The sequence below is a fragment of the Cydia fagiglandana genome, chromosome 1 (assembly GCF_963556715.1).
Source record: "Cydia fagiglandana chromosome 1, ilCydFagi1.1, whole genome shotgun sequence".
Lineage (NCBI taxonomy): Eukaryota > Metazoa > Arthropoda > Insecta > Lepidoptera > Tortricidae > Cydia > Cydia fagiglandana.
This window is the reverse complement of record NC_085932.1, coordinates 26,064,555-26,082,123: the sequence shown is the minus strand read 5'-3', so window position 1 is coordinate 26,082,123 and position 17,569 is coordinate 26,064,555. Positions and strand designations below refer to the sequence as shown.

Sequence of the window (17,569 nt, the reverse complement as noted above, 5' to 3'; positions counted from 1 at the left end):
ATGACAATGTTAAATTGCAAATTTTTTCTATGTATATGCAAGCAGCACTCTGTCCTTACAAGTTTTAGATTAGGGAGGTACTTCGAGCAACACCGGCTTCCGACACGTCGGAAGGGAGGGGCCCAAGCGATATCTCACCGTACAAATCATTCTGCCATTTTTCGCGGGGGGAAGGTGCACACAGTCGCACTTCTCACACACTTACATACAAAATCCAATCAAAGGCCCTACCGCGAACCACGTTCGACGTGTTGCCTCTCTATGGCACTTGTAAATTCATACGTAAGTGTGACAGGGAGGCAACACGTCGAACGTGGTTTGCGGTAGGCCCTCTGTAATGACGACACAAATACATAGAAAATGACACACGTCAAAGACAAATCTTGCAAACCTCGATCTCTTTTTGTGTACGGACGAGTGACTAGTGTCACAACACGTACACTAACACATTTTCTTTGAAGTATGTCATTGTATTCTGAGAGATGAGAAGTCGGATTTGTCGCTCGACCGATCCGCAATTTGTACTGAGCGAGTAAAATCGATAAATCCAACAATTACTTGAGACTAAAATATAATAATTGTATTTCAATGTAATTAAACGTATGATATGTAAAAAAAAATATTACATGTGAAATGTAACACTTTCTTTTTGTAAATTTGATGTCCCCGACCTCTTTTTATAACAAAAAACCGAGCAAACAGGCATTTTTGTGCAGCAGTGTTCACGCGCGCGTCTGGACTCAGTCTAGTGAAAAATCCAAGTGCAACTAGTTTTATTACCCGCGCTAGATTTTATTGACGCGCTAATCTTGTACCTCGGCAGAGGGGAAATAGTGCGAATGCCGCCTCCCTTCCGTGTTGCTCGAAGGGGAGGTATAATTATGTATTAGCAAAGAGTAGGGGGCTATAATATTTTAAACAATACTAATGTCCTTCTAATAGAACTTTTATTAATTTCATCAACTACCTATGGTTACATCTCTTTTTCTTTAATAAGCAAAGTAAAAACGTATTTTGAGTGATCTATTACATGCCTACCCATTTAGAAGTAAAGTATGTAACTGTCGAGTCTGCGCCCAAAGAGAAGAGTCGTGGAAAGTATGGGGGCCAATACAAACTACGAGTTCTCTTTCGGCACAGACTCAATATATACCAATAGATAATGAATTCGTCAATAATGATTACAATAATTTAGCGCATCCGTGTAAACAAACATGCACACGGACGGATAGTTCATTAATGATCTGTGCTGCTTAATTCATGTGATCAACATTAACCGAATGTGCTTTAGTGATAAACGGGACGGTCGCGAGTAGAATGCATTTACACTAATCGAGGTACGTGCTTCAATATGTTGTTACGTTTATGTTACGGAAACAATATGTAAATTAAATTCATTCTAACATTACGTAACATACTTCTGTGGGAACGCCACATTTATTCTGAATAAAAACAGGTAATGTTTTTGTCCTTCACGTGATATAAAGCTATGCGAGCATAAAACATTGCGACGCTTTGCTTATGTACAACGTGGGCGGGTTATTTTATACAGCATTACTATATAGAAAGAAACTCGGTATTTTTGTTCTTGAGTGTAATATAAAATATAAACTAATGATTCCTTTTTAACGTGAGTTGAAGAACTTGTTATTTCAATCATGTCTTGATCTTGACGATAAATTTGTCCGAGAAGATAAATTCGATCCTTTGAGGTCAATTCGGACGTACACTGACATCTAAATGAAATATAAACATCATTCAGATATAATTTTGCTGCCAGTGTACGTTGAAATTGGCCTATTTGTAAAAGAGTATTTTTATTAAATTTTGACTAGTTTTATAATATTTTTTTATATGTAGACAAAATGGCACAATTTAATTCAAATTATGTTATTGATAACAAGAAAACAAGACATAATTATTAATGCGACACCTTAATACAGTCATAGTCATTCATAAAAACGAGACACATTTAATTATTTTTAGTGTTACGTTACAAGTATAGATATTGTAGCTATCAGTAATTATTTCGTATAAAAATATAGTCGTTTCAATTTTGTTATGTTTTGTTTTGTTGTTGTTTTGTTGTTTTGTAATATGTTGTAATATGTCCAATGAAGTGAAATATCTAGGCGTTACACTAGATAAAGAGCTGAACTGGAGAAAGCATGTCGAACTAACAACCACCAAGGCACTTAGAGTGTTTGGAATGTGTAGATCGGCTTATGGCAAAACGTGGGGTCTAAACCCAAAGGTACTAAGATGGATCTATACCATGATGGTAAGGCCTATCATCTTGTACGGATGCCTGGCATGGTGGCCAAGGACACTAAAGAGCACATGCAGGGATGCCCTTATGAAAATACAAAGAACGGCATGCATGGCTATTACTGGTGCGTTTAGAACGACGCCAACAGCGGCGATGGAGGTACTGCTAGACCTCTCGCCGCTACACCTAGTGATACAATCTGAGGCGCGGAAATCGCTACACAGGTTGACCCTAACAGGACTCTGGAGCGATAGCAAGCCAAAGACCAAACACACAAACATGGAATGCGACAATTTCATGGAAAGGATTACGAACATGGGCTGCGATAAGATGCAACCCAAGTTTGTGTTCCATAAGAATTTTAACGTTAAAATTCCAACAAGGGCTGAGTGGACCGAAGGTCTTGAAGCACCAATCTCTGATGAAAACGACATTATATGGTACACAGATGGGTTTAAGACAGAATCTGGTACGGGGGCAGGCATTTATGCAAATGACTTTAGTAGTAGCATAAGCATGGGCAATTACGCCACTGTCTTCCAAGCCGAGACATTCGCTATAATTGCCTGTGTTCATGAGAATATAGTTAGGCGAACCCAAGGGAAGAATATCTATATACTCAGCGACAGTCAGGCCGCTCTCAAAGCGCTCGAAGCTCCCAGAGTGGACTCTAGACTGGTATATAATGGCGTCCAAGCTCTGAACCAGCTTGGAAGGCAAAACAGGGTGCAACTGGTATGGATCCCAGGGCACGAGGGATTCATAGGCAATGAAAATGCAGATGAACTCGCCAGAGCCGGATCTGTAAGTAACCTTATAGGTCCGGAACCATTCGTGGGGCTCTCACAGGGAACCATCACAACGGCTATTAAAGACCATACCAAGACTAAACACCAGGAAGAATGGGATAGTCTGACGGGTCTAAAGCATGCAAAGCTCTTTATGCAAGGAATAGACTCCGGCTGGAGCAAAAAGCTTTGGAAACTTAGCAAAAGACAACTCCAAATCATAACGGGGGTGTTTACTGGCCACTACGGGGTCAAAGGATTTCTGGCCAAGATGGGACACTCTGACAACACCGATTGTCGTATGTGTGGCGAAGAGGAAGAGACAGTAAGACACTTAATGTGTGAATGTCACGCCCTCGCCAGACAAAGAATGAAGGACTTTGGAGCAGGATACCTGGAACCAAAGGACTTTAAAACGCTACCCATGAGCTCCATCATCCGACACATGGATATGGTGGGAAAAGCTCTTGAGTAGTTGACGGATCTCTTCTAGGGGGTAACTGCACAAAAGATCCCTATGGGTCGAAGTGTATCCGCAAGGGCCCCCGAAAACAATAAGATAAGATAAGATAATATGTTGTTTATATAAATCTTTCACAAGATTTTGCTTTAGCAATATACCTAACACCCACTCACATCTTCAACCTAACAAGATTCAATGATGTTGAACTGCTTCCGTTGCGTTTTAAATTAAATTTATACATATAATCTCAAAATATCAACGAGCAGCTGATCCACTTCAAACTGAACGAAGTTTAAGCAAACAAATAAACAAAGTTAATTGTTCCAGGTTTCGTGGCTGCGAGTTTCTGATGATGAAAACTTGGAGCTGCTTACACTAGACTTAGACACGCATACTGCAGATCCAAGGTACCTAGCACCTACTTACATAGTTTAAATTTAATTTGAGTGTATTCCTTGTAAACTTATATGTACAATATTATTTGAATCATGTTTACGGTGGATTCTCTAACGCCGATAACTCACTTCGTGGATATTTTTTGCATTGCGTTGCTGCTTCAAGTTTATTATACATATCATACAATACAAATATTCTTTATTGCACACTTCAATAAAAAAAACATACCTACAGATAGAAAACAACAACAGAAGTCAAAGAATACATACTGAGAAACGAAATGCAAATATTGCAACTCAAAACTAAAGCATGAAATGATAGACGCATATGATCAAATGCAATAAAACATTAAAGTCAGATACGTCACGTTCAGATCGACAGAAGAATATGGGAACGGCTATAATGAAATTAAGGTTATGGATATTACGCACAAAACACACTTCAAGTCGTGTTAATTTTCTCGTTGCATATTAAATTAATGGCCTGTTTCTATGAGGTTTGTATGAATTTGATTATATAGATACTAAGTGTGAATAAATCCTCACTTAAACTCATACCTGACTTTCTTAAAGTAGGTATTCCCAATTCTCTAAACATGGGAAAAAACTAATTAAATAGAAAATAGAAAATAATGGATAGTCATAATAAGATTACGAAAGTCGATAATCTTTTTGGCACAAACCCAATAGAAATAAGGGCAACGAAATAACCTTTTGGAAAGCAAATGTCCTAATTAGAAAACCAAGACCGTCCCTGCCGCATCGTTTGCCAAGATTTTTAATTGGGGTAGAATAAAAAGGAAGAGAAAAACTTATTATTTATTTAACGCGCGATGATAATTTTAGCACAGGCCTCTCCCGAATTTCGTGTGTTGAACTCAAGAGAAGATTCTTAATTCGGTTGTATTATATTTTTCGAGGGTACACTCAACAGACTACATTTATACCGGGTGTGGCCTGTAACACGAGCAAATAATTAAAACATATTGTACTCCTCAAACGGTGACACTTTTGTTCAACAAATTTAAAAAAAAATATGATGTATTTAGACTTCCTATTTTTCATACAAAATTAATATTATCTTCAATGGACGCGATCGCCACGCCATATCATTGTGATTGACGTTGCTTGTCACGCCTTAAACATAACAAAATTCGCAAAACATTGCGTCTTAGAACAAACTTTAAAGTGTATTAAAAATCCAACCACGAATTATTTTTAAAAGTCGCTGAACAAATGTTGGTCAGTATGAGGAGTACAGTCTACAGTTAAATTTTTTTGTTCATATTACAGGCCACACCCGGTATAAAAGGCAGAAATAAGGTGGAATTGTATATTTTTTTCGATTGACTTTCAAACATACTTTTCAATTATCTAACGAGTTTATGTATATGCGAATTATAGTAATTATAAAAAAGCTAAAGTAAAATAATCCGGTCATTTACATTTCGGTCAATTTATAAGTACCTAACGCTTTTCATAAAAATGTTTGTAATTAGAATGACTATTAGGTACAAAAAAAACTGTGAAATAGGTGAAGTTGAATGTGCATTTCATTTTGTGTCTCTAAAACCATTTTTCACATGAGCATCTAGCGCCTTAATAGCGACAGTTAGTGGTTGCTAATTACCCTTCATTATGCAAATAGCACGAAATTTTGCAAGAAAATGACCAATGTGGCGATAATTCTGTTGCCATAAAATGGCAATGGTTTACATAATTTGACCTGAATAACAATATGGTGGCCCTTTGTAGAATATGATAAATTGATATAATATAATATATGATGTAATGTTATTCCGGCTCTACATTTCTAGTTTTTAATTATAAATTCTTCTAATGTGTTATATTTTACTGATATTTACTTACATTGAGTTTACTGTGGGACTAGGCCGATCTGTGTAAAATTGTTCTATTTATAATATTTATTATTTATTTATTTATTTGATACAATATTGTATCACCTGGTATTGTATTGAAAAATATACTCTAAGCTTATAGTTTGTAGATTAAAGCATAAAAAAAAATTTCTTATTATATTCACCCGCCATAAAATTGCATGGCCACTTTATATAGTCAGACCGTAAAAAGTCTGCAGCGATTTTGATAGCCCACGCAGTGCAAGTGTCATTTTAAACGTCAAACTTCTATGAAATTATGACGTATACATAACACTAACACTGCGTGGGCTATCAAATCCACTGCAGACTTTTATTGGTGCGACTATAAATGTATTAATTCACGTTTCCATGCAAGTTTGCAGCTAGCTGTACTTACATACTCCTTGAAGAATGTACATGCACATGTTAGCATAGTAGGCACCTAAGAGGATTATTTTAATAACACTCAAAAATAAATGATGTTATTTCCGTAATTCCAACGCGCCTACGCGTCAGCACGTTTAATGCCAACCTTCGTGAATTTTTGACCCTCGTCAATTTACGAGGTATTAGATTTGTGGTGAGGTCCAGATATTGGGTTACCACAGCTTAAGCGATCAACGTGTTAATAATAATCTATATATATAAATGCAAGTGTCCTGACTGACTGACTGACTGACTGACTGACTGATTCATCAACGCAGAGCCGAAACTACAAAAGCCAGAAAGTTGAAATTTGCACAACAGATTGCATTTATAAAGTGTACAAGAGATAAGAAGCGATTTTGAGAAATTCAACCTCTAAGGGGGTTAAAAAGGGGATGAAAGTTTGTATGGAGTTAAAGTTTTCTTTTAAGCTAGGAATTTGAAACTTCGTAAAAAGATATATTATTAAAATACAAGAAAACTAATTTCAGCGTTTTTGTAAATTCATCCCCTAAGGTGGTGAAAAAGGGGTTGAAAGTTTGTATGGATATCAAAAAAAATTTCAAGTGGTGGACTTGAATCTTTGTATTTAGGGATATTATTAGAAGACAGGAAAAGTAATTTCAGCGTTTTGTAAAATTCATCCCCTAACAGGGTTAAAAAGGGGTTGAAAATTTTAATCCATTACAAATGCTTTGAAACTTCGTAGAAAGGCATAATAGCCGATTACAAAAAAAGTGATTGCAACGTTTTTGGAAATTCAACCCCTAAGGGGGTTAAAAAGGGGATGAAAGTTCGTCTTCGGGTGCAAATTTTATTTTAAGTTAGGAACTTGAAACTTTGTAAAAAAGTATCAAATTCAAATACAAGAAAACTAATTTCAGCGTTTTAGAAAATTCATCCCCCAAGGTGGTGAAAAAGGGGTTGAAAGTTTGTATAGATATAAAAAAAATTTTCGAGCGCGGGACTTGAATCTTTGTATTTGGGGATATTATTAGAAGACAATAAAAGTAATTTCAGCGTTTTGTAAAATTCATCCCCTAACAGGGTTAAAAAGGGGATGAAAGTTTGTATGGGGTTAAAGTTTTCTTTTGAGCTACGAATTTGAAACTTCGTTAAAAGATATATTATTAAAATACAAGAAAACTAATTTCAGCGTTTTTGAAAACTCAACCCCTAAGGTGGTGAAAAAGGGGTTGAAAGTTTGTATGGATATCAAAAAAAATTTCAAGTGGTGGACTTGAATCTTTGTATTTAGGGATATTATTAGAAGACAGGAAAAGTAATTTCAGCGTTTTGTAAAATTCATCCCCTAACAGGGTTAAAAAGGGGTTGAAAATTTTAATCCATTACAAATGCTTTGAAACTTCGTAGAAAGGCATAATAGCCGATTACAAAAAAAGTGATTGCAACGTTTTTGGAAATTCAACACCTAAGGGGGTTAAAAAAGGGATGAAAGTTCGTCTTCGGGTGCAAATTTTATTTTAAGTTAGGAACTTGAAACTTTGTAAAAAAGTATCAAATTCAAATACAAGAAAACTCAATTCAGCGTTTTTGAAAATTCATCCCTATGGTGGTGAAAACGGGGTTGAAAGTTTGTATGGATATCATGCATTTTTTCGAGTGCGGGATTTGAATCTTTGTATTTGGGTATATTATTAGAAGACAATAAAAGTGATTTCAGCGATTTGTAAAATTCATCCCCTAACAGTGTTAAAATGGGGTTCAAAGTTTGAATCCATTACAAATGCTTTGAAACTTCTTAGAAAGACATAATAGCCGATTAAAAAAAAAGTAATTGCAACGTTTTTGGAAATTCAATCCCTAAGGGGGCTAAAAAGGGGATGAAAATTCGTCTTGGGGTGTAAATTTAATTTTAAGCTAGGAACTTTAACTTTTTGGAAAAAAAGGTAATAAATTAAAAAACATGAAAACTAATTCAAGCATTTTTTATAATCATCCCCCAAGGTGGTGAGAAAGGGGTTGAAAGTTTGTATGGAGATCAGATATTTTGTGAGTGCGGAACTTGAATCTTTGTATAAGGGCATAGGAACCTATTAATATGAGAATACAAGAAAAGTAATTTCAGCAACCAACATCAAAATCCGGGTCTATATTAATTCGCATAACGTAATACTCCTAATTCAAATTGGCATAAGACAGATTACGCATAACTTTTAAATCGCATAACATTATTTCGCATAACTGAGTACGCATAATGTTAATGCGCATAACGTTTATTGTCATAACAATGACTTAGTATAAATGTAATAAGCATAACGCTACTTTGCATAATTATTAAATGGTATAAATATAAAAGGAAGGTAACAGATTGTTGTTGTATGCTCGGAGTTTCTCTGCGTGATCGAATCAGAAATGAGGAGATCCGTAGACGAACTAAAGTCACCGACATAGCTCACCGGATTAGCAAGCTGAAGTGGCAATGGGCAGGCCACATTGCGCGCAGAGAAGATGGCCGATGGGGTCGAAAAGTGCTCGAGTGGAGACCACGGACTAGCAAACGCAGCGTAGGACGTCCACCCACAAGATGGACGGACGACCTTGTTAAAGCCGCCGGAAGACGCTGGATGCGGGTGGCTTCCAACCGGTACGAATGGAGGTCCAAGGGGGAGGCCTATGTTCAGCAGTGGACGTCTTATGGCTGAGATGATGATGATGATGATGAACAGATTGTTATGTCACCATAAAGCGGTATTTGGAGGCAATTGCAGCCAATTTCAATTAAAGTTTAGTTTGGATGGTTTTTTTCTATCCTAACGATTCATAGGTATAAGTTCTATTTTACCAGTTAGTGGTATTGACAAGTGTAATTTTGATTGTATATATTATTTTATTTATTTAATACATCTGAGGAGATAATCAGGATGTGAATATATCTATAATATTATCGGGCTGTTATAAAAAAAACCTAACATCGAAGGCTAAGGCCTTCTGAACCTAACCTAACCGAGTTGGTTAAGTTGGTTTCGTCCTGATCCATTTACATTATAAAATTATGCTAATTCATTTTATGACAGTTACAGTTATAGTTACTAATGTTATGCATATTTAAATTATGCGGAGTCATTATTATGCGCAATAAGTGTTATGCTTTTTTATTATTATGTCTGTTTAATGTTATGAACAATTATTTTATGAAAAATCTGTTATGCGAATTCATATTATGACAATTAATGTTAGGCGTATTAAGGGGCACCCTCAAAATCCACTTGACTTAAAACTTCATACAACTTGCTAAAAAAGAAAAGTACTTAATTTCAACATTGCTTGGATATGAAAATTATAGGTACTAAAGATGTAAAATGTTGGAGATAAGATTCCACGCGGACGAAGTCGCGGGCAACAGCTAGTACGTAATATAAATGAAAGTTATTGGGGCATAGCGAGGAAAATCGCACGTGGGCGTACAGTTATAATACACAAAAGGAAAACTAGTAAGTAAGGATTAATTACACGGAGGTACTACAATAGGTACAAACACTAAACTAAATTAATAACTAGCTTAAATCTAAAATAGGCTCTTGAGGCATTGTACCAAGGATGATGGCGGTATTTCCTCTTACACGCGTATTCGGGAAACGAGATAATCACAAGATCTAGAAACGATATAGAGATCAACTAGATTTACATTAGATATCGACTAGATGTGACTTGGATATCTAAGTCATAACTTGTCGAAATCGTTCAAGAGGGTCTCCAGAATCGCGGAAACGTCAAATTTGACATATCTATCTTACAAATATCTTTAAATTATCCATATCGTAACTTGTTGAGGTCTAGTAGAGATCTAATACATTTTCAGAATCGAGCCGATTGTATCGCAATACTGATACGTTGTGCGAGGAAGATGACAACTCTTCGTTCACCAGTTACGTCAACCAGACGCTTCGGGATTTCTGCAAATAGAGAAAACAATTCCAACCTGTTATTTAACTGAAGTAATATTTTTTAATATCAAACGAATGAACATTATTCTGTATTTAACGAGTTTACATTGGAAACTAATTAGCCAATAACAGATGAGCAATTGAGCATAACAGTAGGTACGATTACTTATATCCTCTTGGTCAAGCCTATTTTTCTATTAAGCTTTGAAAAATGTAGGAACCGCAGCATACCTACACTTCATGGAATTTATAATGCTAATAGTAATAGTAATTTATTTGCTTTAAAATATTTAGTACAATTGTGGTATTACTAGGTAAATAAGTCATGCAAATTATTATTACCCTTACTAAACCTAATGATATAGGGTCTACTAATGTTAGATAGTGTGCTGCTATTTGTTTTCTACCTTTCCCTCGATTTGTTATATTAAAATATTTAAAACTCATTTGATATCGTCGCTGATTCGGGTCATTTTTGGTGGAGAGCGCTGAATCAACGCGGTAATGGGGCACGCGTGATGGGCACCTTTGCAACTGAGTGGGATTTTTACTGAGGTTTTGATTTCTATTTGTGTTATATTAGTTTTTTTTTATTTGATATTCAAACCACCTATTTTTCTTGTCAGGTACAGAGTGGATCTCGCTGGAGACAACTGGAAGCTGGCTCTATCTGACGCAAAAGTGCAAGACTCTGGGACCTACTGCTGCCACGTGTCCACACACCCGCCGATGTTGAGGCGAGTGCGCCTGACTGTTCATCGTAAGTATAAATCATCAATCAATCAATCAAAATATTTAAATGCATAAATAAGGGTACAATGACTGACGTTAGACCGTTCCGTGTCCGGGCCGGAGCTTCCGGAGCTAACTTTTCTATGACATGACAGGTGATCACGTGATGCTTTCCATGCGTGATGCGCCGGAAGCTCCGGCCCGGACAAGGCCCGGTGTAACGTGGGTCATCCTTAAGTTTATACAATTTTTGGCTGAGCTATTAGACAATATTGACCCGGATTATTATTTATTGTATATTGGACCCGGGTATGTCCTTAAACTACGTCCAAGACCACCGGTGGACGGGCAGCAGCGTCCCTCAAATTCGGTGTACTCGACTGCGATCGCCAACCCGCCTGCCAAGCGTGGCGATTATGGCATTCACCCCACATAACAAGGGGGAGGCCTATGTTCAGCAGTGGACGTCTTATGGCCGAGATGATGATGATGATTAGACAATATTGACTGGTAAGGAGGACGAGATGACGGTATAGCAAGTCTGTGAATAATTTACTCTCGCTACGTAGGAAAGAAATTAATTTGGCTACGTAAATTTAGCAGTAAGAAGGAAATTACCACACAGGATGTACCATGAAATAGGACCCTATTATTATCAAATAAGAAAATTCCATTACCTTATAGGTAAACCGCTTCTCCTGCCAATAACCTGAAAGATGATAATATCCGGATTATTTGTAACTTTTCCTCATATTTTTATGTCGAAACGAAAGATTGATCGAATAGTCTGTCATTGATATAGTATCCACCGATAAAAAAAAACCGGGCAAGTGCGAGTCGGACTCGCGCACGAAGGGTTCCGTACCATAAAGCAAAAAAAAAAACGGAAAAAATGCAAAAAGAAAACGGTCACCCATCCAAGTACTGACCCCGCCCGACGTTGCTTAACTTTGGTCAAAAATCACGTTTGTTGTATGGGAGCCCCACTTAAATCTTTATTTTATTCTGTTTTTACTATTTGTTGTTATAGCTGCAACAGAAATACGTCATCTGTGAAAATTTCAACTGTCTAGCTATCACGGTTCGTGAGATACAGCCTGGTGACAGACGGACGGACGGACGGACGGACGGACAGCGACAACCAAGTTGATAAAATTTCTCGGAACACATTGTATAATAGACACGGACCGTTGTAATATATTATTTGAATATTATGGCTGTGAGTATAATAATATTTGATGTTAACTTAAATATTGTGTTTTGCCAGTAAGGTAAACGTACTAGTGCTCGACATGCTAATGCCCAATAGATGAAACCTTATTGTCACTTCTATTTAATTGACAATGACGTAAGTTTTAAGATGACATGTACTGGGACCGCGTCGAGCACCAGTACGTTAACCTTAGTTCGTCAAATACGCCAAAATGCAGAGCCTTCTATATGATAAGTGTTTCAAAATCGAATTTCTAAAATATTTTTTTTAATATTAAAATGGGAAAAAGAAATACGCCTGTAACATATTCTTTTACAAAACTCATACGATAGGGAAATGAGGCGTAGCCTAGTAGGTACATAGAGTCCTTCGGGGTTTTGTGTTCCCAATGTTTATCGATGTCTGCCCCAATATGTATTAGACTTGGAAGAATTGTTTTCCAAGCTCCCTAGGGTCTCTCTAATAGCCTTTGTAACTCAAGCAGAGAATCATTATAGGGACCTTTTACGTTTCATTTTCCTCTTAAGTGCTTTTATTAATTTTTCTGAAAACTTTTGGGTGTTTAAAATAATGGACATTTGTTTTACAATATTCTTGCTTCAAATTATGTCCAAATAATAAACACACTTTATTAAGATTAAGATTAGATAAATCACACACACATTAATTAGGTATAAACATAATATTGTTTTTCATTAGCTTAATGTTATTGTTACTATTTATTTCTAGACTATCTACAAACGTTATTATTTGTTGTGAAAGAAACTTCACTTAGTTACGTGTGCGTAAAAGGGAGTACTAAAACTTAGGAGTTTCCGTGTCGAACCTTTTGCACTGAGCCTTTATGCCATTGTGACTGATACTAAACAAAGTTTTGCTATAGACTTTTACATCCACAGGGATAACAATTCAAGAAATTTCGATGGAGCCAGATGATCAGATTACGACTAAATAGGACACAATAAATTCGAATAATAAAAGCTTTTATTTGTGGTCAATAATTTAAAAATATAATTATTTTGCACTATCAAATTTAAAATGACAATGTTCGCGCCTTTCGGTGTTCACTTAGTATATAATACACAAAGGACTATGCGTCAAAATTGCCTCAAAACCAACAGAGTTGAGAGTTAGGTCATTAGATAGGTATTTCCCTGTACTTCATTTCGTTCTATGGGCACCAAGCGGAATTCCATTGCAGAACTGAGATACTGGTATTTTAATCAAAATGTCGTCACCCTTATTACCTAGGCAATAGAGTCCACCGCCGGGCGAGCGCGGCAAATCATTCAGCGTGCTCGCCCGGCGGTGCGCGAACATCTACCCTGCAGCAATTAATTTACTTACTTGGACTCTATTCCCTAGGTAATAAGGGTGACGACATTTTGGCTTAAATACCAATATCTCAGTTCTGCAATGGGATTCCGCTTGGTGCCCATAGAACAAAATGAAGTACATAGAAATACCTATCTAATGACCTTACTCTCATTTCTGTTGGCGTTGGGTCCAGGCTCCATACAAAGTTGCCCATGGTCCTTTCCTATAAAAACCTTCACATACCTAAAGTAGCTTTTTAACGACTGTCAGAACAAACATTTTTTTGGTATATATATGTACCTATCCATTTTTATCAAACAATGGACCTTCATAATATCGATATATTACGAACTTATAAGAATACACTATTACTCAAACTAGACTCGTTTATTTTGGCAATTAACACAGACAAAGGCGTTTGAAAAACAAAACAGTATGGTATTACTATGTAAGATTACCACCACCACCTGATTGTTAAAAACTAATGATACCTATACCACCAGCAAAACATTCACTAAGTAATTTTCTTACTTTTAACGAAATAAGAATCAAGGGTGATTACTTTAATGAGTATTAATTGAGTCCCTATATAAAAGCGAACAGTTTAACCTAGTTACATAAATGGATTTGGGTGTAGTTTAATCCAAATAGAGAGGAAATGTTCCGTATTGCGATGCATTAGTTTCTGTCGGACCCTGATCAATAAAATGGACATTTGTTGGTAATCTTTGCCAATTACTTGTTCAAAGCCGGAAATCCGTATGTGGATTTATTTTGCGTTACGTAAAGCTTACATTGGATTTTTAAAAACTAAACTTGTTTGACCATCATTCTGTTCATTGACAGGCCTCTTCATTATGAAAACGCAACAATAAAACTACATTCATTTAATATTTCGACGCTTATCATTAACAGTGGCACAACTCAAAATGAAATGCTATTGCATTTAATATTCTATCTTTTACTGGTAAGATTTAAAATCGAATGGCATTTCATTTTGTTTTGTGTCACTATTCATGATAAGCAACGATTTTTGCCAACGGTAGATATTTTGAGTATTTTCTATTTTTTTATAAGTTACTCTGTTTTGAAAATAAAGGTTTTTCAGCAGGCTTATATTTAGGTAAAAAGCGCATGTGGGAATTTTAAAAGATGGGTCACATAATTGTATGTCGATCATGATTCAATTCATCAGTAATATTAAATGCGTAGTTAGTACTGGCTTTCAAACTACCAAGTAGGTACCTATACATATGTAGGTAGATACAAGGGTATTACGAAGTATTCATTAAGCAGTATAATGAACATGAGATTGCAGCGGTTTTGATGAAGCGTTAAATTACTTCCTTCATTTTAGGGCACACAACATGACACTACTTTAAACACATATAAAAAAACTGAATATGTGGTTTTATGTGCCGAAAGTATGTACACAAATGTATTTAAAAACAATTCGGCTATAGCGTGTATAGTTCGTTTTTTTTAGCATTAGAAAGAACTTGCAAGAAGGTAAGCGATCTTGACATGTCTTTTAATTGAAAAACGCTTGTTAAAAATTAAAAACTATGACTTATGAAAGCAGAAAAATATAAATGATCGTATTAGATTCATAATTGTTACATATTTGCCGTAACTTATTTTTAAAATGTGTTTTTCAATTAAAAGACACATCAAGATTGTTTACCTTATTTCTAACGCTAAAAAAAGAGTAAAAAAAACGAACAATACCTTCGGGACAACCTCCCAATCCCAAGCATTTATTTCACAACTTCTATATATGTATGTGAAAAAGGTGCTTTTGTATTGACATCAACATTACAAACGTGTTCGTCTTTTGTTATAAACATGGACCGTTATCAACTCGTATTTGTTGCAGCACCAGAAATCACCATGAGCAAAGAGGCTTTCCTAGAGACGGGAGAGACACTCTCCCTCAAATGCGCCGTATTGCATCTCCACTCCCGCGAGGCAGCTCCCACGCTGCAGTGGTACAGGGGCAACAGCACGATCCCACTTGATGAAATAAGGGGGGGAGTGCTGGTCGAGACCGACCATCTAACTATGACTAGTCATTTACAGGTAATTAATAAATCTCCCGCTTCCCATTTTTTATTTTAATCTACCACGTAAGATTTCTAATATTTTCCTGAATTTTTTTTAATACTAGACAGTGTACAAATCTGAACAAATTCAAAGGTGTATGTGAAGTCCCAAATCCGCATTGGGCTAGCGTGGGGACTATAGCCCAAGCCCTCTCGCGCTTAAGAGGAGGCCTGTGTACAGCAGGGGGAGGCAGCTTTACTCGTATATAGGCTGAGTTATTATTATTATTATCAGACAATGATACAGTTGATGTTTTGGCACATGGCTACTAGGAATCTACCGCAATACTTTTTTACCTTATGAATCGTCTTTCTTATAAGTAGGGGTTTCCTTACGTAATTCTCTTTACTTTATTATACAAATTGAATAACTATAACAGAGATATTAACGAATTTATGTTTCTTTGTAAGTTCAACTGGACTCTGTATAATGTTAAATCCCGTTAAGTAAGATTAATGTCAGCAGTGCACCACTGCAAAGCTAAATGAATATGCGGCAAAAAAACCACGTTAGTAATAAAAAAAAAGGTTTATAAAAGTTACATCAAGTTATTCGTTATAATTCAGTTGGTAAATAAATGGCAGGGCACCTAAATATTGTTCGTTGTTTTGTTTTGAAGTGGCAAGCTAATGCGCACGTTTCAACAAAGTAAATTCAAACAAACACATTAGGTCGAAATTTTTAACACTAGAAGTGGTATCATGGTCGCGTTTTTAGCGTTGGTAGCTCTACTGAAAGGCTAAGATGGTCGGTTCTTTATCATTTGTAACCATGACTGTCACGTTCTAACAAAGTATGTAAGTGCGAAAGTGACGCATGGCATGACAAGTGATAAAAATGCGATCATGACACCGCTGCAGGGTGGCTAGCCGAGATGACAATCACTTGCGCTGCGACAACGAAACGCTTTGTGACTCTCTATCACTCTTTCTAGTGCGACAGTGACAGTTGCGTTTTGTTCGCTAAGAAGCGTAAACGATTGGCATGTTGGCTACGCACCCAGCTACATGAGGTTTCCGAATAAAATAGCTATCGTCATATAAACTGTTAATATATTTTAATGAGTCATTAAGTCGCCTAAACGGTTTCCAATTATCCGTTAATACATTCGACCCTCGTCCATTGACTGCTTATTAACTTTATGACGCTTATGAATTTTTGATTGTCCTATTAGCTTTAATTAGAAAATGGATTTGGATATAATGAATTATAATCACTAGGGTACTAAAAAAAATTATTTCAATTATCAACATATAAATATCGAAAATATTGAAACATATAATTTCACAGTGAATATATCTTATACATACAAGTCTTTGCTAATTTTTATATAGAATTTACCTATATTATTAAAAGTAGATTAATTGTAGGTGGTCAATTAATTCTAATAATACAATATTACTTAATAATATCTAGCTTTTGACTAAGCTTATCTCAATCACGATAGCTTTTCGTAGAAGTAGGCGATAGGGTTTATCTAAATCAGGCAATTTAATCTGTTGCATTTTGAAGTAAATATTTTGTAATACTTAATCGTTTTATTTCATTTCTATGCCGCTCATATTACTTAGGTACCTAGAAAAATCTCGTGATAATTCTGCGAAGTTATAATAATGTCAAAAAAAATATATAGTTAGTACCTACGCAGAGATAATTTACATTTTTAAAATGCTGTCTCGATTTTAATATTTTTATATTATTTATACCAAATTATTACATAAAACGCAACATCATTTACCGCTCACCACTTGCGCTAGCATACTATCGCCAACCTTAACTAACAGTTCGTAAACCTTATTACAAAAGGCATAAGGTCCACCGACCGACCGATGGTTTGTACCTTACCTACCCAATTAAATGTATTTAGATTATTTACGCGATTTATGCACACAATGACGAGATACGTTCAAATAAAGCTTTAATCTCTAGCCGCCCAGAGACGTACAAAAAGGTCTCCTGTTCCATTCTAATTTGAACCTTATTTTTGACATATCAAAATTGCATTTTTCTTGGCAAGCTTTGACGTCTGGGCGGCTAGAGGTTAAATGATTAAGTTGTTCATGGATAACAACGGT

General features: G+C 36.0%; 1 protein-coding gene across 1 annotated transcript in view; it reads left to right on the top strand.

Moving 5' to 3' along the window:
* LOC134668227 (titin-like) overlaps positions 1–17,569 on the top strand; it is a 70,311-nt gene that overhangs the window by 40,605 nt on the left and 12,137 nt on the right. The window contains exons 5-7 of the mRNA XM_063525728.1: positions 3,848–3,927; positions 10,756–10,889; positions 15,268–15,470. Of these exons, the coding sequence (XP_063381798.1) occupies positions 3,848–3,927; positions 10,756–10,889; positions 15,268–15,470 (417 nt within the window). The remainder of the gene's footprint in view (positions 1–3,847; positions 3,928–10,755; positions 10,890–15,267; positions 15,471–17,569) is intronic.